At 37.0% G+C, this 22,478-nt stretch overlaps 2 protein-coding genes across 15 annotated transcripts in view; one reads left to right on the top strand and one right to left on the bottom strand.

Moving 5' to 3' along the window:
- The first annotated feature begins 228 nt into the window (after positions 1-228).
- On the top strand, positions 229-7,055 carry LOC114241969 (uncharacterized). The gene is made up of 6 exons (XM_028172976.2): positions 229-536; positions 1,523-2,643; positions 2,869-3,179; positions 4,529-4,648; positions 4,961-5,059; positions 6,341-7,055. Exons 2-6 carry the CDS (start codon positions 1,524-1,526, stop codon positions 6,470-6,472), a joined length of 1,782 nt encoding a protein of 593 aa, XP_028028777.2. The 5' UTR covers positions 229-536; position 1,523; the 3' UTR covers positions 6,473-7,055.
- Positions 7,056-9,358: 2,303 nt separating this feature from the next.
- LOC114241927 (bromodomain adjacent to zinc finger domain protein 2A) overlaps positions 9,359-22,478 on the bottom strand; it is a 122,851-nt gene continuing 109,731 nt past the window's right edge. For 13 of the 14 annotated variants that reach the window (XM_028172917.2, XM_089735446.1, XM_089735461.1 and 10 more), the window contains 11 exons: positions 22,266-22,465; positions 19,189-19,286; positions 18,063-18,196; positions 17,135-17,256; positions 16,390-16,531; positions 14,962-15,104; positions 14,151-14,251; positions 12,882-12,989; positions 11,692-11,788; positions 10,814-10,957; positions 9,359-10,284 (listed from right to left, as the gene is read on the bottom strand). In XM_028172917.2, the coding sequence (XP_028028718.2) occupies positions 10,143-10,284; positions 10,814-10,957; positions 11,692-11,788; positions 12,882-12,989; positions 14,151-14,251; positions 14,962-15,104; positions 16,390-16,531; positions 17,135-17,256; positions 18,063-18,196; positions 19,189-19,286; positions 22,266-22,465 (1,431 nt within the window). In that variant the 3' untranslated portion in view covers positions 9,359-10,142. The remainder of the gene's footprint in view (positions 10,285-10,813; positions 10,958-11,691; positions 11,789-12,881; positions 12,990-14,150; positions 14,252-14,961; positions 15,105-16,389; positions 16,532-17,134; positions 17,257-18,062; positions 18,197-19,188; positions 19,287-22,265; positions 22,466-22,478) is intronic. The other variant, XM_089735438.1, reaches the window with a different exon arrangement.

Below are 22,478 nucleotides of genomic sequence, written 5' to 3'. Positions count from 1 at the left end.
TTCATGTCTTAGAATTGACCAATCACAATAAATGTGACTACCACCATTTTAACAAAAATGGAAGTAGTTAAAGGAATTCGGCCTCGTAGTAAAACAACGCCTAATTATTAACGACATTGACATTGCGACATTGTTCACAAATCAACAAATCGTCATTAAATAATTTAAACAATAATTTTATAATGAATAAACTTAAAATCAAGTTTCTAAAAATCGTTGCGGCGACATATATCTTATCGCAATTACTGTATTATATTAACTGTGTGTACAAATAAAGAATAAAGAATAATTGTACGAAGTAATTTACTTCTAGATTTAAAAAATTAATGGATTTCGTCTATTATGATCATAGGTTCTTTAGTTCTGTTACTTATGACAGTCTCTGCGTTTTGACGTCTATCAAAACAAAACGTGCATAATCGCTAAACGCGTGTTCCATGCGGTACCTACCTAAATTAAACCAATCCTAAATTATTTGATTCGAAGCGAAGCTTTTTCGGCACAGTAAAGTATCATTATTATTAATTTATATCCAAGTAAGTACTTATTCATGTACTATTTCTATGGTAACATCATTCAATTTTTAGAAAAAAATGTGCATAAAATTTCAACGTGTTCTACTAGTACAATTTCAAAGGAAAAATCTCCAAAATATATTACAAATTGTATAGTTTTTACTGTTCGGTGTGACAATAACGAATAGTTTTGCTAAATAGGTAATTTTTACTGTAAAAACTTCATATTTGTAAAATTTAACCTAAAATATTGTGTCATACTGTCACTGCTTCATAAGCGTGCTAAGACTTAGGTATTACCACTGATTAAACAATATCTTTGATCACCTAAATTAATGTTTGTTGAAACTTTTGTACCTTTTCTACTGTTTCCGTTGAAACTTTTGAAAAACAACCCATAGATAAAAATCGAATGAAAATTTGCACATGTGCACCTAACAGACTGTGACAAGTGTTTTTTTATTTCCATTAAAGGCCGACACTTAGACTTCCCATCTGATAGTAAATTGTCACCATAGCTCACGGACCTCGGCAATTCCAGAAACACAGCTAAGCTGCTGTCTACTGAAAATAAAATACTTTTCATAAATCTGTAGTCAGAATTTTCAGGGGAGAATATGAATTCCCTTCTGTGCTGTAATTTTTGGCTAGGTATTACGGCAAAAGTTTCTTTCTTAAAGCATTCAGTTTTAAAGGTTGGAACAGCCATTATGCAATATGATTAAGACTGAACCTATATTTGAAGTTGTAGGTTAGTATTTGCAATGTCTAAGGACCGTTGTGGTCACGTGATGTAGTATATACTAAAATCACTTTTATTTACTACTAAAATAGAACTATGATCATTGACACACAACTACCCTTGTCAGTTCATAGGATATTAGGATGTCTACGGACAGTCAGTCACTGCTTAATATCAGGTAGACTGTAAATTCACCTATGCACCAACAGCGATAAATATAATAATTTTCGTGTTTATTAATTACCTGTCTGATTTTGAATTACAGAATGCAGAAACAAGTGCCTGCTAAAGGTAAAAAACGTAAAGCAAACACAAACTTAGTAACATCGGAACCTAAAAATGTGAAACAAAACTCTTTGGTTAACGCTGATAATAAAAATAGCATTTTAGATACTAAAAATATTAACAAAAACGTTAATAAGAATAAAAATAAACAAAAAAATCAAAATAATGTTAATTTGGCACCTATTTTAGCCCAGTCTAATCTGGCAACTTCCACAGACAAAAATAACACTAAAAATGACAAAAACATTAAAAAATTTGACAATTCTGGGAAGAACAAACAACAACAGAAATCAAAACCAACTCCGCTAGCTGAAAAAAACGTTATTGATGCAGGTGGAATTAAAATTGAAAACGACATTAAAAAAGAGACTGATTCGAATGCGGCTAAAAAAAAAAGGAGAAACAAGCGTAAAAAGATACCCGCACAAGCAACCTTGCTTAATGAAAATGGTGTGAATGACTCGAGTGATGATGAAGACGTACCTGACAAAAGTATACCTCAAAAACAGACTCAGACTCAGAAACCCAAGAAAAATGTACTTAAAATAAATAATACACTGCCTGTCGTGCATAAAACTGAAAACGAAGCAGATGTGTCTAGTGACGATGAAGCCCCACCTGCAAATGACAAGAAGAGTGCCAACTTACCTGACGCAGTGCAGAAGAAGAAGAAAAATAAACGCAAGAAGAAGAATGTGGCGACCAAGGTTGAAATTTCAAATGATAATGAATCTTCAAATAACCAAGGAGAAAAAACACCTCAACAAGCACTTAAAAGTAACAAAAATAAACAAAACATTGCAAATGGCAAAAATACTGAAGAATCCAGTGAAGATGAAGACTCCAGTGAAAAACCTCAAACGATTATAAATCAAAACGGTAAAGCACAGTCATCAAATGCATCTTCAGCGTCTAGTGATGAAGAACCACCGAAAAAGGATGGTAAAGTCAAACTGAACAATAAAGATGTAAAAACGGCCGCCTTGTTGAAGGTTAAGCATGAGGCAGACAAAATAGATATGTCCGAAAGATATCCCATATTGAAAGATCAAAAGTTTGTGGAATCTTTCATGAATGTTAAAATCACTAACGGTCAGAAAGGTGAGTTATTCTTTTAAAGACTACTTTTACTAACTCAAATAAGTATAGCAGAATGAAAACTCCATTTGGAGCTTAATTTTTTTAATAGCAGTTGCAAAAATATTACTTTTGTTATTTTCCGAAAACCGTACTTAAGTTATAAAAAAATAAAACTTATGAGTGATTTGGAAGTTTAGTAAATGAAATTGTAACAGAAAAGTACACAATACAACTATTTTTTTTTAGGTCGCATAAGGCAAGCCTTGTTTAAACAGTTCAAAGACATGCCAGACGAACAAAAACCAGACCTAATCCATGCGAGAATTCAAGCCATGATCAAAGGAACTATCATGAATGATTCACAATTACGCAGAATTCGGATTCTATATAATATGCTGAAAGAGACACTTAAGAAGCTGGGACACAAAACTCCTGTTGTAGAAAATTTGAGTAAAGAGAAAAAGCAAAAGGTTTCCAAAGAGCAAGAGAAGGTTAAGGGGCCAAAGAGATATGTGGTGTTTGTAGGAAATCTACCCGTGGGAATTCAAAAGGAGAGAGTATGTATTTTTAATACGCTTTTATTAGCTTCAGACCTATGTATGTAACGGAATCTTTGAACATGATTTTGTGACCCCCTTTAAAACGTCGGATTAACTCGAAATTTGGCATACTTAATAAAGACCGATGACAATTCAATATTTTTTTTAAAATTAAAAAAATTTAAATTCAACTAAAGAAATAAAAATATGTAAATAATAGCTTAAAAAAACTAACAAAATACGTTTTTATAGAAAATCTAACTAAATAGATATTTTTTTTAATAATTTTGAATTAAAAATAGTGTAAGAAAAAATTATTTTATTGTAAAAAGGGTGCTTTTCTGGATATTATCAAAATAACCCTTCTACTCATATCTGTTCATAAAATTTTTATAACTACTCATACCGTGCATCCCGCGCTTTTGCAATAAAATCATTTTTCTTACACTATTTTTAATTAATTTATTTATTTATTTATTCAACTTAATGCACATTAGTACAATGGCGGACTTAATGCCTGAGGCATTCTCTACCAGTCAACCAAGGGTGGTGTAGAGAATCCTGTGGTAGGTGCATAACTTAATGTGAAACAACCAAACTACATTATACAATATACAAACACATACACGGTATATATATATAAATATAATCACATAAACAACATACACAATTTTATATCATGATAATAACATAAAATTTACACATATATCTATGTACAATCTCTATCATATACTCACATATTCACATACATATTCATATACACACTTAAACACAACTTAAAAATAATTCGAAATTATTAAAATTTATTTCTATGATTTAGTTGAATTTTCTATAGAAGCGTATTTTGTTAGTTTTTTTAAACTATTATTTATTTATTAAAATACTAGCTGACCCGGCAGATTTCGTACTCCTCAATCGATAAATAAAAGACCTAAGCTTTTGTATAAAATAAACTTAAAACAAACAAAAGGAATCCGTCCGACGGGGGACACTTAAAAAATTGTAATTTTTGTTTAATTCCGAGCATTTTCATATTTATCTACCTTTTAAACCTTCTCTGGACTTGCACAAATAATTCAAGACCAAAATTAGCCAAATAGGTTCAGCCGTTCTCGACTTTTAGCGAGACTAACGAACAGCAATTCATTTTTATTTATATAGATTAACTTTAAACAGTATTCACCGACATGTTTACAATAATATCGAGGGGTAAAAGGCTATTTGTTTTAAGCCACATTTCGCTCAATACGCATCGTTTATCTTATCTGGAAATCAATTCTTAAATGTCATCTGAAAGACCTGGTACATTACTAGACAATCTGAGAAGGTCTGTTTATTCCAAAGCTTTATTTATTATTTCTTTTCAGCTTACACATCATTTCTTAGACATAAGTGACAACATTAAGGACATCAGATTGCCTGAAACTCCAGAAGGCAAGAAAGCTGCAATTGCCTATATCGAACTAGATAATGAAACAAGTTATGAGGTAAATTTTATTATTTTAATTTTTCTATTCCAGTAGATGTTTGCGTCAGACATTATTGCGTAATTACCTACTGATTTTATGACACCAACACTGATAGTTCAATGCCCTATGGTCTCATGTGTCAACTAAACTCAGCTTAGAATTACAAGATATGAGCTTAAGAATTTTGTCTTCATATTAATAAGTTTTATTGTTATTAAGGTAGCATAAGCGAAACATAACGCGACAAACTCGGCAAGCTCATGTCAGAGTTTGTCGCCTGTTCCCATGTTTCAACCATAACTTTTACTAATTTATTAAACATCTCTTTAGCTGGCACTGTCAAAGAATCACACAATGTTGGACAACAAGAGAATCAACGTACAGTATTCCGTGCAGAAGAACAGTAAAATAACATTAACCGAAGCCAAGGTGAGTTATGATGTATGTGTATTAATTAATTTATAACAATACAGGGGTGATAATCATTTAGTTAAACACAAAGTCTAGTTTGGTTGAGTTTAAACACAATATAGACATTACAATGTGAATGCCAATTGTAACAACCGTTCCTCTTTTCAAACAAAATGAAAACTTCGTAGTAAGAATATAACGAGCGATGTTTTCTAGACATGCGACTTCAGTATATGCTCTGACAGTAATCACGCAAAGGAGACTGAAACGATTACATACATTTTTGGGCCCGAATGTAACGTGATGAAACTAATATGAATTAATAGATTCAGATTTATCAGTACCTTGCTGAAAATTATAAAAGTTTTCTCAATCTGAGAGCAGAGTTAATAAAGATTTAGTAAAAGTTAGGTTATGTTACAATCTCTTTAAAAGAGCTGAATAATAACTTATTTAAGCATAAGTAAATGTTTATTATATCCATTGGATACTCATTTAAATGTCATATTATGAATGAATATCAATGATATATGGAATATGGAATTGCTATCCCACAATTCACACAGCGATCCATAATTTCAACAGTATCCAATGCAACAATTTCAAGTCAAACGTGTGAGCGATCTTCGGTGTCCAGTGTAGAAGCAATTGTCGTACAAGGCTGGCAGAGTTGGAATTCGTAATAATAAAGCAGTGATCGTTGAAAATATAAAAACAGCCTGATAGATACACACTCAAAATGCGTCGAAGATACAAAACGAGTAGAGCAGAAAAAACCAACAAGCGCCTAAAAATAATGGTATAATCTATGAACAAACGTCATGTCAGCTTACTGTCAAAGCTGTCATCAAAAATACAATCGATTTTAATCGATTTGAAATCGATAATCATATTACTTTGTTAAGTAATAATAGACTTTTTCTTCATTTATGTATATAATCGCAATTAAATCCGGCGTATACCGCACTTGTATACAACAAGTATAAATCGCTCATTACTTTGCATTAATTACCTAGTGCAATGTTTTTCTTTTTATAATCCTGTAATCGATTAATGAAATCGATCACACCGTTATACCGACAAAAACTAACTTTCTCATTTTTCTCCAGTCCCAGAAAGAGGATTGAGGTGATTTTTTATATTCTTATATAAAAAAATATGACAAATTTTTTAGACTACATTCCAAGCTATTACATTTTTGGCCCACGATTTTCCGTCTCCTTTATAAACCATGCCAGCTCTATTTTCACATACATAATATATTTTTGTGGCCCTATAAAATACCTTCTTTTTTTTTAGGGTAAATCAGCGAAACTGTTGGCCTTACAGAAAGCTGGTAAGCTGATCGGTAGTGTCCCGCTGGAGCAGAAGCGAAGTCAACGTCGTAAAAAGATGAAAAAAATGCGCGCTGAAGCCGAAACTTCGGCGTGAGCTTAAATACAAACCGGTGTAATGGAACCGTTACCAGACGGTACAGGCGGCGCTTCTGAACTAATAATATATCTCAAATAGATACTAGTGTACTGTAGAGATGCATCATTCTAATTAACTTAAATTCTTTAAGCTAAAATGAAAAACTAAATCAGATTCGACAAACTCAAAAAAAAACGATAAACTTCTCAAGATCTTTACATGCATTGCACATGTTAATACATTATAATGTATCTCAATAATATTATTGTTTTTGTTATCGTTCTCCGATATATATAGAACATAAATTAAGCTGTTAAAACGTGACAATTAAAAATCTTTGAAATAATTCTGTTGTCAGCTGACTCGGGGTCAACGCCCCATAGTTGTGTCAAGTGTTGTATGACGTGTTGAATCCACAAAGTCTGGTATCTTTATCGAGATATGAACTTGATATTATAAATACATAGCAATCTAATGCTATCCTGTTATGTTTTTATTAGATTTTATCGCAAGTTCGATTTTGGCAATGGTTCCTTTAAACCCTGTATGATTTTATAAAATTAACTTGAAAATAAATAAATATTTATAGCTTATAAGTTAAGTTTGATGTTTTATTTGAGAGTGGTCAGGTCCTTAGTAATAAGAATTGTTCCTTGCTGGATGTCTTATTGTACTCTTCAATGAAACGATTTGGCTCGTATTTACAAGTATATTAAAAGATAAAAACTGAAGAACAAATAATAATGAGGTTGAATATTGTAGTAGATAATGTATGTAATCGTTAAAGATGTATATGCGTTCGCGGTCGCTCGATGAAGTGAAGCTCGGTGGTGGGCGAGAATAAAAACTTGTTTGGAGGGGGATTTAGAGATCCTTAACAAGAATGAAACAACATTTTTCACAAAATTACGTATAATTAAATAGGTTGCTCGGATGAATACATGTTTGCCTTTATAAATCAGGGCCATACGTCTCTTATGTAGTTCTTAACGATAGGAAAACGGAAAAATAATGAAACCAGTGGAGAGTGTTTCAAAAATTATGTATTTTATTTGTATATATATAGTTTATTTATATATTTTTATTTATAATTAAAAATGAATCGCACACATTAACGTTACACTCGCGTCTCGCAAACTCACTGTTCACGATGAATTGACTAAGAAAATAAAAAATACAAAAAATAATAATAATTATGATTTAAGGAAATCGTTAAGTTTCTTGGCAGCATTGGAAGCGGAAGTTAAAAAAATAGAATCATTTTATAGTTTTTTAAATTATAAACGAAATACATTTGAAATAAAAAATTAAGTCCTATTCATACAATCTGCATTCAAACACTGAGTTATTTATAGAACAAGTAATCAATTGAAAATAAATAAATTATGAGAAAAAATTGCAAAATATAAGTACCCATTCTTTATTTGCCAATAACAAAATTAATTAAGAATGCAATAAATAATTGGTAATGGAAAATAAATAAATGGACTAAGCTTAAAATTGTTCATAATATTGCTGTGTTTCTCATCAATCATTAAAGTCACCAAATAAGCTTTCGAAAAATCTTGTTCCAGATAAAAAAATAATAATAATTACGTGGAATGTGTTTGCATTAAAACTGAAAGAGAGACACAATTAATTTAGTGAAATTAATAAATGAAGAAACATACATAAGCCATTGAAAAAATAATAAACGAAAATGATAATATAAAATAAATTTCATTAAAAGAATTAATTATAGTAAGTGACAGTTTGAGAATCCAATTACTATTATAAGTTAGCTTCAAGGAGTGAATTTGTTACATTTCATTCGTAATCCCAAAACCCAAATATCCGGTTTCATTGATTTTTTATTTTTAAGAAACACATCGTTCACCCCGAAGGGTTACACTAAAGAGCAGTCAGTTCAGCGAACCTACCGCGCCAAAGTATTCTTTGAGAAACTAAGGCCCTTGTAAACACACCTCCGTCCCGATTAGGCCCTAAACTACACTTAACTCTTACTAGTTCTAACATTATAAATTCCGGCTAATCCACAAAAAAAAAAAAAAATCCAATAACACTATAATTTTTATTTATACAGGTTTTTTTTAAATTTTTACAAAATCGACTACTCGGGAATAAACTGGCCAACAAAAATAATTAAAAAAAAAAACTCGAATTATTTACTTAAGTAATTTTCGTGCGTCGATCGATCGCCCCAACAAAAATACTGTTTCGTTGCTCTAAGCGAAATTATTATTTAAAATTTTATAATAATAATAATAATAAAAATAAAATAATATTAATATTCGAAATGTCAAAGGATAGTTCTATTAATCAGTTTCCTATATACTTATAAAATAGATCTCGGTCTAATACTTTTTTTTAAGACTTACATATTATTTATTTAATATTTACAGTCGGTTAGTTACAAGCGGCGATTCGTCTATGTGCGTTCGAAACATGTACCAACATGTTCACATTCCACATGAAAAATATTATACATGAGATTCTCATTGTCATCTGTGAACCAAATTATGCAAATTCAGGACTATTCTATGCGAAATCTATTGACTTTCAATTTTAGAAAAAAAAAAAACGAGAGGTTTCACATGTTTAATCTATGGTTTTTTTTTTTAATGAAAAAATATGTGCTATGGAATGTCTATATACCGCCACGGCGGTAATAATCTGATGCGGAATGAACTGAGCGAAACAAATAAGAGATCTTAATTTTATTGTCGTTGTTAATGTGAATAATGTATTATTAAGAGAAACAATATGGATTTTATTCTTGAATAATTATAAAATGAGATTTACTATTAAACCGTCTCAATGAAAACGAACGTTCCCATCACTATGTCATGTCATGACTTTTCAACTAATTGTACACATAGATATTTTTTTATTTTTGTTTTTTATTTTTTTTACAAAACAATATAAGATTTTATTAATATTGTTTCGGTATAATTGTAATTTGTCGACAATTTAATATATTTATTTTCGTTTTCACATCGATATACACATTAGGACGTAGGAATACTAATAACGTTTCTAATGCGTTAAAGTAATTTCGTATCTACAGACAAGAACTGTCTCTTTCTCGCTAATCGTATTACAAAAGCGAGTGAAAGCGACAGAAATACAATTATTTTAGGACATGTTCGATGTTTCACAGGTCTACTGTGGCTGCGGCTTTCAAAATACCAATAAAACTTTCCTATTTAACTCTCCCTTTAAAAAGCACTGGTTTCAAGGGTCGCACAGGTCGGTACCGTCATCCCGCCCATATTTGCCACGAAGCAACCGTATACTAGCTCTTAAATAACTCTTTTTTTATGGCCTATATGTGTGGACGAGCTCACAGCCCACCTGGTGTTAAGTGGTTACTGGAGCCCATAGACATCTACGACGTAAATGCGCTACCCACCTTGAGATATCAGTTTTAATGTCTCAGTATAGTTACAATGGCTGCTCCACTCTTCAAACTGAAACGCATTACTGCTTCACGGCAGAAACAGGCGGGGCGGTGGTACCTATCCGCGCGGACTCACATGAGGTCCTACCACCAGTAAGTCTGATCTGATATCGGTGGCCACTTAACAGCGGGTGGGCGGCGAGTTAGTGCACCCGTCTGCGCGACTAAGGACGCCTGCACCAGTCGACAACGCGTCCGCGTTTGAGGTCAGCGTTCTCCGGTGAGGTTTTAGCTTTGGGTCCACTTCTCCTCGAAGAACTGTCTCATGTTGTGTCCGGCGCGCCCCACCGGGCTGTAGTCCTCGTTGAACACCTCGCAGTTGCTGAAGATGAGGCGGACGTCAGAGGCGAACTCCTCCTTGCACTTGTACCTGGTACCAATAAACATGTGTTGTATGAGATATCCTTCAAGAGGCTCGTGGAGAGTATTAAGCTTCAGCAGCGGCTTGGCCCCTGCTGAAGCTTAATCTATATATATATAAATGAATTGCTGTTCGTTAGTGTCGCTAAAACTCGAGAACGGCTGGACCGATTTGGCTAATTTTGGTCTTGAATTATTTGTGGAAGTCCAGAGTAGGTTTAAAAGGTAGATAAATATGAAAAGTCTCGGAATTAAATAAAAATAATTATTTTGTTTTTCCTTTGATGTGTCCCCCGTCGGACGCATTCCTTTTGTTTGTTTTAAGTTTATTTTATACAAAACTTTAATCGATTGAGGCAATACGAAGTCTGCCGGGTCAGCTAGTAAAATATATAAACTATAAGTTTAGGTAAAATTCCAAGTGTTGAGGCGGATTCTTTTCCGGTGCCCAGGAGCGGCATTAAGTTTAAATCCGGCCTTATTAATCTATGTATAGTTCTTAGTTGCACGTCCGCTGGTGACCTCTACGCGATACGTACGAGCTATCCTGCAGCTTCTTCTTGATGGTGGAGAGGTCCATGGGGCACTTGATGACCTTCTTGTACTGCGGGAACTGCTTGTTGTTGACCGGCAGCAGGAACGGCCACGCGTGCTCGTGGCACTCCATCTCGCAGAGCAGGTTCCTGGGAATCATGCATTCTTTATACTTTAACCTATCGTTTGTACAGTGACGTCATTATTTTAACGAGAACACGACCCTTCCATTAAACGATCTATGTTCGTGATTTAGCCAATGAACACGTCATTTCGGATGATCCCAATGCACTCTCAGTGCTTTTAAGCACTCCAAGCATCGGTCATGGTTCTTCGTACAACTGAACCCATTGAGTTTTTAATGTGATCTCCTTAGTCGGTCACGATTCCGATCCGGTGGTAGATTCAGCGAAGCACTACCCTTGCTGGTGTTAGAAAACTCTCCAAACTAAGACCCGTGAGCTCGCTTACTTGATCGGTCAAGATATTATAACCCCTTGAGGTCACCGGCAGTTATATACTTGACTAAACGAAGTGTCACGTTACTTTTTTTTCCTACCTAAGCTGAAAGCCTTGAGAGGTTATATCAGCGTCGCCTAAACTAGTAGGTGAGCTCACGGGGCTCAAACCTGACGACGTTGCTAACACGAACCCTAGCAAGAGCAGTGCTTCGCAGAATCTACCACCGGATCGGAAACGCGACCCACTGAGAAGATCCGGCGAAAAACTCAGTGGGCTGTGTCTGTGGGTTAGTTTACTCGTCGATGACCGGGCGTTTCGTGAACGCCTCGCGCGACCTCAAACGTGCCCCAGCCGACGTCCGATTTGTACGATAATCCCGAGTAGAGTAGAGTGAGTCCACTCAACATACGGAGGCACATACTTGCAAAACTGTAGTTCCTTTAAGAGTTTCTTGGCCGAATTCTTCTCTTTCTTGGCTCGGGGCGGCGCCGGAACGTTTTCAGTGTCTCTGTCTTCGCCTGCGGATAGAATTTTTATTTTTTTATTGGTTATATAGGTGAACGAGCGCACAGCCCACCTGATGTTAAGTGGTTACCGGAGCCCATAGACATTTACGAAGTAAAGCCGCCTTCCACCTTGAGATATGAGTTCTAAGGTCTCAGTATAGTTACAACGGCTGCCCTACCCTCCAAACCGAAACGCATTACTACTTCACCGCAGAAATAGATATAAGACGACTCATAAATAATAGTACATGAAGTAATTAATTTTAAATGTGTTATGAGTAGACGAACTCACGGCCCTCTTTGTTTTAAGTGGTCACTGGCCCATAGACGTGATAACGCGAATGCCGCCACTTACCTTGAAACATGAGGTCGTGTTATTATTATGTAGCACGGGCTCGTCTTATAAGAATGGTGATAGCTTTTCATTTTTATTGGTTAATTGGTTGAATGAGCCCACGGCCCATCTGGTGCTAAGTGAACACTAACAACTTAAGTGTAATTTTGAGAAATCTGTTTTGAGTAGATTCTACCGCACACATCACAAAGGGCAATAAAAAAAAAAAAAAACATCTAACCGAAACGACTGCTTCGCGGCAGAAATAGGCGGGACGATGGTACCTGGGTGCAATGTGGAAGCGTTGGCTCCTCCTCGCACTCGGCAATAGGATCCAGATTATCCAGACCTCAAAGCATTACCTCACTTTTGAATTCCATTGCGCGTTTTTATTACTTTTGAATTCTTTTTTATTTTTGTTTGATGGATGTACGAGCTCACAGCCCACTTAGTGTTAAGTGGTTACTGGAGCCCATAGACATCTACAACGTAAATGCGCCACCCACCTTGAAATATAAGTTCTAAGGTCTCAAGGACAGTTACAACGGCTGCCCCACCCTTCAAACCGAAACGCATTACTGCTTCACGGCAGAAATAGGCAGGGCGGTAGTACCTACCCGCGCGGACTCACAAGAGGTCCTACCACCAGTAATTGCGCGTTTCTATTACTGCGTTTATAGATTAAGGTCGCACTCGATAGTAAGCGGTAGCTCATGGCCGTCAATAATGCCATTGGCGTATCGAAGCTAGTCAATAACACTGTCAACGTACTGTCGATGCTCTGGTCGTCGTCGTGGACCGCGCCGTTGCCGCCGACGTACTGGAGAGATCTCCTCTTCTCTGGTGGTGGACCGTCTTCGGGTAGATCTGCTGCAGGCGCTAGTAAGCAAATTGTTACATGAGTATATTTGTTTTCACGGAAACCAAATTTTCATTTATAGATAACACCACAAAATGAGCAGTTTTTTTTAACAACGAAATTTTTTGCCTTGTGATTACAATTCAGAAAAACGTGTCCTCTATCATAGATAAGTCAGTACAGCCTTTTTTTTCCTACCTAAACTGAGAGCCTTGAGAGGATATATCAGCGTAACCTTAACTAGTAGGTGAGTTCACGGGGCTCAAACCTGATGACGAGTACAGCTATGGTTGTTGTGGGATAGAAGATATTCGACGATGTCTGAATCGCGCTAACGAAATTTACAAATATACAAATCTATACATATAAATAATGGATAATATGAATTTATATATGGATCTTCTCAGTGGGTCGCGTTTCCGATCCGGTGGTAGATTCTGCGAAGCACGGCTCGTGCTAAGGTTCGTGTTAGCAACATCATCAGGTTTGAGCCCCGTGAGCTCACCTACACCCGTTAGGGTGAAGCTGAAATAGCCTCTCAAGGCTCTCAGCTTAGGCAGGAAAAAAAATTATATACGATACATAGACCAAAATAACATTTTTTACAATTTTGTCTGTCTGTCTGTTTGTTCCGGCTGAACCGATTTTGACGGGATTTTCACTGATAGGTAGCTAGCTGATGATATAAGGAGTAACTTAAGCTACTTTTTTTAAGACTAGCTTCGCGCCGCGGCGTCATCCGCGGTACCAAAATAACCGCGGGTAGCATCACGGGATTCAGCTAGTTCCGAATAAAAATATTAACTCGGTGGAAGAAATTTTCTCAGTGATGGCTTATCTTGGATACCTTTCAAAATTTGCCATAGAAAATCTTTTGTAATATTTTAGTGGTTTGTGACGACACTTCCCTAACGCCTCAGGATGTTGATCAATTAACATTAATTAATTCAATTAACAGAATAAAAAAGTAAGTTAAAATATTTTTAGGTGGATCGATTTGGTAGCGACTGTAAACGCTGCCCACACTTATAGTCGGATGGTTTGTCAACTTGTCTCCAAAAAGAAATAAAAATACATTTAACTGAGCCGCATGCTCTCAAAGTGCGTCATCAAGACAACTTGTATTGTGCGTAGTACATTTCCGCTTATGTTCTATTGGCGACATTGATGTTGCCACTGACCAGTAATGCAAGCGTGCGTGCAGTCCCGCGGCAGGTCGGCGGCGTCCGGGGCTGCGCCCTCCTCGGCCGCGGTGGAGGAGGACGCGTGGGAAGGCGCCGGGCTGCAACAGGGAATCCTCGTTAGAACATATCACACAACAACACTCCTATTCGGTCCTTTTCAATTTCAACCAATCACTAGTGGTTTTTGTTGTAGTGTAAGTAAGCTTGTTGTAGCTTTAATCTCGTTTTTTTTTTTATTATTAAACAATCTAGGATTTTTTTTTAAATTATCTGACGGTAGTTTAACACAATACCAAAATGTCGATAATACCTCAGTCGTCCGCCTCTACGGATACCTTAAGTGTTCTTTTTATATTTTTATTGCTTAGATGGATGGACGAGCTTACAGCCCACCTGGTGTTAAGCCCATCGATATCTACAACGTAAATGCGCCACACACCTTGAGATATAAGATCTAAGGTCTCAGTATAGTTACAACGGCTACCCCACCCTTCAAACCGAAACGCATTACTGCTTCACGGTAGAAATAAGCGGGATAGTGGTATCTACCCGTGCGGACTCACAAGAGGTCCTACCACTACTAATTACGTAAATTATAATGTTGCGGGTTTGATTTTTATTACACGATATTATTCCTTCACCGTGGAAGTCAATCGTGAACATTTGTTGAGTACGTATTTCATTAGAAAAATTGGTGCCCGCCTGCGGGATTCGAACACCGGTGCATCGCTACACACGAATGCACCGGACGCCTTATCCTCTAGGCCGCGACGGCTCCTCGTACAGTATCGGCGGGGGCTCCCCTCACCTGGGCGCCATGCTGTGGTCGAGTTCGAGGCTGCTGTCCTTGTCCTTGTCTTTGTGCTTGTTGTCTCGTTTCTTCGCGTTGCGCGGCTTCTTGGGCGGCGCGCGCGATATGCAGTTGTTGCAGTACCACTTGCCGCGCGGGTTCTGTAGCACAGATCGCGATTTATATTAAATACATAATGATTGAGAATGAATGACAAATTTTTGAAGTTATACTTCTTTAGGCGCGTTATGAAAAATTGATGAGAGTGAAATTTTACGATGCGCGCGCACCGTGACACAAATTTAACAGAAAGTTGCCTACTAAATCGCTCATTACAATACGACCGACGTGACTTGGCGAGAGTCTGAATATAGCCGCAGGTGAACTTTCCGAACCGTACCGAGAATTACCGAATTTATACGATGTCAAGAAAAAGGATGTCCAATATGCGTGTTTGAGGATGTTGTTTAATCGATTTTTTTTTAAATTGATTAAAATTTAAATAAAACAAAAAAAGTTAATAAATATAAAGTATAACTTCTTACGCGCGTACATAAGTACACGCACCCTTTTTTTTTGAAGTGAAACTTCTTTAGAATCGTTGTAATTTCTTCTTCCGAAAACATTCACGGCAGTTGATTAATATTCGAATTTAAATAAGGACTCGAAACGCTAGAAATAATGTACCTACTCTAAAACCGGACAATCCGAAGACGAAATCTCTATTATCTTATATCTTTAAACGAGCAATTCTGGTATATAAATATATATGTAATCTGAATCCCGGAAACGGCTCCAACGATTTTCATAAAATTTAGTATACAGGGGATTTCGGGGGCGATAAATAGATCTAGCTACGATTTACTTTCACAAAATCGATAATTTTGATTTTTTCTTTAAATAACCAGTTCATACGTTTTTATTATTCTGTCGGGGTAAGATCGAAAAAGATTATTACATATTTCATCATTTTCTCAATATGTAATTCGTATTTAAATATAATTTCTAAAAAACACAATTTATAAAAAAAAAAAAGCATGTGTCACACGTGATAGAAGTGAAACCTTCAAAAATTAAAATACAATTATCCTAAATGTCTAAGTATATATTTTTTTCCTACCTAAGCTGATGGCTTTGATAGGCTATATCAGCGGAATCTTAACTAGTAGGTGACCTCTACCACCGGATCGGAAACGCGACCCACTGAGAAGATCCGGCGAGAAACCGGCTGTTTCTGAGGGTTAAGTGTATGTAAAATTTTGTCTAAAACACTACACTGAGAACGTCTAATGTGTTCTATCTCATTCTCTCGCCGGCTGAATCCTATACATTTATATGTTTGTGTCTCTATGGACTTATTTTTTCGTTTCATCGAGTTTGAAATCACAACAAGTCTAAAGAAGTTTCACTTCAAAAAAAAAGCTATAGGCTGCTGATGATGGATACCTTGGCCAGTGGCGGGTAGTGGCAGTCCTGGTGGTAGGCCCGCACGCACAGCGCGCACGGGATGACGCGGCCCGGGTTGGCGCCGCCGCACACGATGCACACGCGCTCCCCGCGCGCCTTGTTCACGCACTCCCAGCAGTACCTGGACAAACGTTCAATCATTTACACTCACTTTACACTGACTATTACATCGTCTGTATGTTGCATGTCGCGTGACGGCCTGCCGCGGAGTAGGGATAAAGCGAAAGGCGCTCGTCAGAACAGCCAAGGCCAATATGGCGCCGCCTATAGTTCACAGCAGCTGACCGTGTAGTGTATAGACTATTACTCATTAGTGCCAGTGCTCAACGCTATTTTGTTTTTGTTTTTGTCAGTGTTTAATGTAAATGTTGTTTGTCAGAGTTCAATGTCTATAATTTGAAAAAAGTTTCACTTTTACTGTGGTTTCATAAAACCACACAATCCTTTTTCTTTTTCTTTTTTCTTATTGCATAGATGAGTGAACGATCTCACAGCCCCCCTGTTTTTAAGTGGTCACCGAAGGCCATAGACATCTACAACGTAAATGCCGCCACCTTGAGATATGAGTTCTAGTCTCGATATAGTTACAACGGCTGCCCCACCCTTCAAACCGAAACGCATTACTGCTTCACGGCAGAAATAGGCAGGGTTGTAGTACCTACCCGTGCAGACTCACTAGAGGCCCTACCACCAGTTTATAGATCAATAGAGGGTAGAAACTGACCAGTCTCCCTCGGGTATCTTGTCCATCCGCGGCTTGAAGCAGTAGGTGTGGTAGCCCTTGTCGCACGCGTCGCAGAGCAGCAGCTGATCCTCGTTGTCCCCGTTCAGACAAAACTGACAGTTCTGTCGATCGCAATAAGGATGAGAACGGTTTACTTCCAATAAACTTATGGTGGTCATGTGTGCGCGTGTGTTTGTTAGTTTTTTTTTTAAGAGATTTTATGACCTGGTCACTAGGACCTTTAGTCATGTCTTATTTTAATTAATATTCTTATTTTTATGAAAAATGATATGGAGTGAAGTGAAATGAAGATGATAAATTTGAGACATTAATCAACTGGGTTAAAATGATATGAAATGAGATGATATGGGATGAAATATAATCTTAGTAAAATGGTGGTCATTTATTGAGATTTGTTCAGTGGACTTTTTGGAGAATCCCGAGAAGTTACGCCCAGCGGCTTTGTTTCATTTTCCCACATTTGTGCACTTTCACAGATACTAAACAGTTTATAAACCACCGTTATTACACATTTAAACCTGAAGAAACACTAAATAGACAAAATAAAACAAACCACACAGCTTCACTCCTCGCGTTCCCGCTAAAAAGTCTGTTTGTTTGAGTGTGAGTGTTGGTTAAGGGTGTGGATGCATGGTACTTATTGAATTTATAAATATATTGTATTGGTGGTCAAACAAAAATTTGTTTTGTTCTATCATCATTTTTAATTTAAATTTATTTTCAATTTTTTAAGTTGGATTTTCTATAAAAGCGTATTCTGTTAGTTTTTTTAAACTATTATTATATTTTTTGAAATTTTCGTTAAAGACCCGAGCAAAGCCGGAGCGGGCCGCTAGTATTATCAGATTCAAACGGCATTTTTAAAATGCTTTCATATTGCTCTAAGGCAGTCCCTGGCGACACTCACGGCCTTCATGACGCTCTTGTCCCAGGCCACGGCGGTCTCCAGCGCGTGCAGCAGCATGGCGAGCTGTGCTGACGTGCTGCAGCGCGCCACGGCGTCCCTCCACGTGGCCAGCCCGCGGGCTATGCCCTTGTTGTCTGAAAACGTCACGTGCTAATGTCAATGTTAGTATAGAGCAGGGGTTCTCAAACTTGTCGACTGCCAACTTTGAAAATAAATTAAATTTTTAGCGTCCCATTTTTTCACCTTTTTTTGTTATTGCTTAGATTGGTGGACGAACTCACGGCCCACCTGGTGTTAAGTCGTTACCGGAGCCCATAGACATCTTCGACATAAATGCCGCTTCACTCACTACTGAGGGTCGTGACTCCTGCACTGCATCATTCTCTCACATACCATTTCCCTCCATCAACAATCGTCCAAACCGACTGGCACACGACCCTCTGCACAAGCGCCATCTCTAGCAACGAATTTCACACGAACTAGTTCAACGACTTTGACTCTATAATCGACCTTAATACGTAGAGACATCGTCTAGTCACTTCGGATTGGTGACTCATCATTATCAGCTCATCTGCTCACAGTCTACGGAGTGATTGCGGATCATAACCAAGAAATATAAAATGTTTATGCTCCATACCAACCTTTCCCAAAGTGGGTGATAACGACCCCTGTGGGCGGGGCGCTGCAGGCCTAAAAGGGGGCGGTAAGAGACCCAGAAAAAGGGGGGGCGTTGTGTAGAGTCTCGATTTGTAATTTCATCTAGGAGGACTCTTAGACACCGACTGAGCTCTCGCTATGGTAGTTTTGAGGTAGGTAGTTTTTGTTGTGAAGCAGTAATGCTTCCCGGCAAACAGTCTACTGAGGCCTTAGAACTTCTATCTCAAGGTGGGTCTATGGGCTCCAGTAACCACTTAACACCAGGCGGGCTGTGAGCTCGTCCACTCATCTAAGCAATAAAAAAAAATACATTTATGTGTTTGTGTCTCAATAGACTTATTTTTTCGTTTCATCGAGTTGAGTTTCACAACGATTCTAAAGAAGTTTCACTTCAAAGAATGTGGCATCTCCGTAAACTCGGGTAGTCATTTAAGACCAGCTGTATAATATTTAGCAATATGAACCTCACCTTTAGACTCGTTCCCGCCGTCAGAGTTCTGCGGCGACGGCGCGGACGTGTTGCCGTGCTCGCCTGACAACATCGCTCCCAGGTTCGCTTCCGCTGTGCTGTAAGCAAGCATTACGAATGATTACGTAGTCATTAAAAGCGATGTAATTACAGATTCAAGCTTCGATAAGCAAGAGTTACTTTTTTATGTAAGTAAATAAGTTGCTTTTTTTATAAGTAATATATAAATAAATTATATTTATAATATCGACGCCTGAAAGGCAAACGGTGACTAAGCGACAATAACTGCTTTGTACATAAATGATAGGCAATAATTATATTCGACGCACAAAAAAAATATATTTCTAGGTCTATTAAAATCATTTCAATCCTACAGCTAGATTCGTTAAAATATAATTTGTTTTCAGGTATTTCAACTTTAGATTAGTCTACTGTAAAGTTCACGCATTGTCGCTTAGTCACGTTTGCCTTTCAAGCGTCGATATGCTAATTGACTGTGTTGTTAAATTAAATATTTTCACACCAATATTTTTAATATCCAAAAATTTCAATTTCGAAAAAAATGTCCCACCAAAATACGCAATTATTGGTTAACGTTAATTTTTTGTTAATAAATTTAACACAATCTATTACACACACCGTCGGCACTTCGTTCGTAAGACAAACGAAAACTAGGTTATCCATAATTTTCGTCAAGACTCATACTTGTCATCGTCAAATAATTATTATTTCTCACATTTAAAGTCAGATCTCTATAGTTCATCATTGACTAGCAGACTCGGCCACACGTTGCTGTGGCTAAGGTTTTTGTTTCTGAATAACACGTGGCCGGCTATGATAATACCAAAAAATAACAAAGTAAGAACAATTGGATTTCACTGCATTGCGTTTACTGCGAAATAAATTTCACTTATACTTTAGCCTCAGCAACACGTGGTGTTTAGGCCATTAAATTGTAGCTTATGTGAAGCGTTGGTATTTTTAACACAACGCCATCTATGAGATATTAATGTCAGACAGTATTATAATTGTGTGTAAAACTGATTTAAGGCGCCATCTGTTTTAGATTTATGAAACTTACAATTGATAACAATAACCAACATAAGAAATCATTTTATTTGGCAGCGCTGCTTCAACGGCTGAAGGGTTCAAACGACGGAAATATGAAAATCTCTCTAAAGATTTCATTTTTGTTCCGTTTGGGGTGGAAACTTTGGACCCCTGGGGCCCATCTGGTAAAAGCTTTTTTAAGGACCTTAAAAAAAAACCTTTTGAGGCCTCGGGAGACTAGAAGGCCGGTACGTATTTTGCACAAAGAATTAGCATTGCTATACAGCGTGGAAATGCTGCCAGCCTTATAGGGACGCTGTCAACCGGCGGTGAGCTAACAGCAGATGTTCTATTTATAAGTAGCTTTACCTCAATAATTATTATTTTTATTCAATTATTCATAATTTTAAAACGTATCATTTAAATTTGGATTAACATCATTTTATTGTTAATTAATAAATATTGCGACCATTAAACTAAATAAAAACCATCCTATGGCCTAAGTCGGAACAAAACACATTTAAAATATATAAAAGATTAAAATCGGTTCATTAGTTTAGGTGTCCATCGCGGACAAACAACGTGACACGTAATTTATATATATTAAGATGAAACTAAAAATAGTGGTGTGCTCATCTTACAAAGTTAATGTTAGCTTAAAATTGTCATTGGGAAATAACATGCATAACTGCGACTTGCAGATAATATATATTTTTTTTAATGAAGGTACCATGCAATTATTTCAAACATTTTTAACAACAAACTCGTGCATTAGGGCGTTTCTCTGCAGCGATTTAAATGATAATAAAACGGATATAAGTAGGTTTAAAGGATATAACTTAATATGAAAATAACTAGAGCCCTCTCGCTCTGTCATAAAAGTAGCCCCCTTAATTAATTATATTAAGGTTATCATACTAATAGACCAAAAAAAGCTTGGGAAATAATATGGCAAATAAATTGAATTTTTTCTTATTATATTTAGGGACCATCCAATTTATTCTAATTTCATAGTCAACCAACCTATTTTCGTCCTACCACAAAAAAGACGGAGGGTATTCTCATTTTAAAGCAAGTTCTATATTAAATTTTCAAATTAACCACATTATTGTTACATTAAAATTTACATTCGATTTAATAAAAAGCGATTGGCAGATCAAAACCATTTACGAAAAAATACTCAGCGCAGAAATTAAGCACACAAGACAATGTATTTATAGAATTAATTTCTGTTAGCTAACCAGCCATATGCAATTTGAGGCATAAATATAAGTTATAGTACAAGCACTGTTTTTTTTTTAAATAATGAAACTACCCACCACAAAAAAAAATCGTCCAAAACACACATGTTCAAAGCCTCCCTGTCCCCCGGGACGCACAACGCCGCGGCGAGCTCGCGACGCCGCGCGGTACTGCGGCGCCGAAAGAATAACGCAATTCTAATACTATACGTATAGAGCAGACACTGTGATCCTTGTAGAGTTATTACAAGACGCAAGTTCTTATCGCAAATAGTCTGTTAGTTATTAAATCACACGTTTTGTAATTTATTAACATTTTGTCCATTATTTTACAATACGTAGTATCACCAAAAATTATCCAGCCATGTAATATTGTAACAACTCTAGATTAGATATTAGTTGTTCACAGATAATAAAATTATCGATATTAAGTTGGGAGTTTTTTTTTTTTTTTTTTTAAATAACTCATTATCAACTCAAGTGTGAATTGTGACATTAAAATCGTGCTCTCAATTAACAGACAGAAATGAAGTATATATATATATATATATATATATTTTATTGACCTTGTAGGCAGACGAGCATACGGCCCACCTGATGGTGAGTGGTTACCGTCGCCCGTGGACTTCAGCAATGCCAGGGGCAGAGCCAAGCCGCTGCCTACCGCTAGCCGTAGCCGTATTTTAGTACGTTTAAAGGATATTCGTAATATGAGCAGTGTCGACCACGGCGTGGTGCGTCCCGAGGGCAGACAGAAGCGTAACGATGGGAGTGGCGTTGCATTACCTAGCATACCTTTGTACCAAAGGCGGTTTGAGGTATCTCCTCTCGATGTGCGCCTCCACGGCCGCCAGCTTGAGCCGCGCGCGCGCCACCAGCTCCGCGCCCCCCAACCCCCCCGCCGCCGCCCCCGCCGCCCCGCGCGACGGCCGCCAGCCCTTGGTCTGCAGCGACGCCGCCGCCACGCGCTCCTCCAGCTGCTCTACCTACAGGTATACG

This window comes from Bombyx mandarina, chromosome 02, assembly GCF_030267445.1.
Source record: "Bombyx mandarina strain Sakado chromosome 02, ASM3026744v2".
NCBI lineage: Eukaryota > Metazoa > Arthropoda > Insecta > Lepidoptera > Bombycidae > Bombyx > Bombyx mandarina.
The sequence above is the reverse complement of the archived record's forward strand: the minus strand, read 5'-3'. Positions and strand labels throughout refer to the sequence as shown.

What these genes read in the sequence shown, in the direction of transcription:
- LOC114241969 (XM_028172976.2), top strand. Translation starts at nt 1,524, where the DNA reads ATGCAGAAACAAGTGCCTGCTAAAGGTAAAAAACGTAAAGCAAACACA. An exon ending in TGGGAATTCAAAAGGAGAGA is followed by an intron (nt 3,180 to 4,528) that starts GTATGTATTTTT and finishes ATTTCTTTTCAG; the next exon opens with CTTACACATCATTTCTTAGA. An exon ending in TAACATTAACCGAAGCCAAG is followed by an intron (nt 5,060 to 6,340) that starts GTGAGTTATGAT and finishes CTTTTTTTTTAG; the next exon opens with GGTAAATCAGCGAAACTGTT.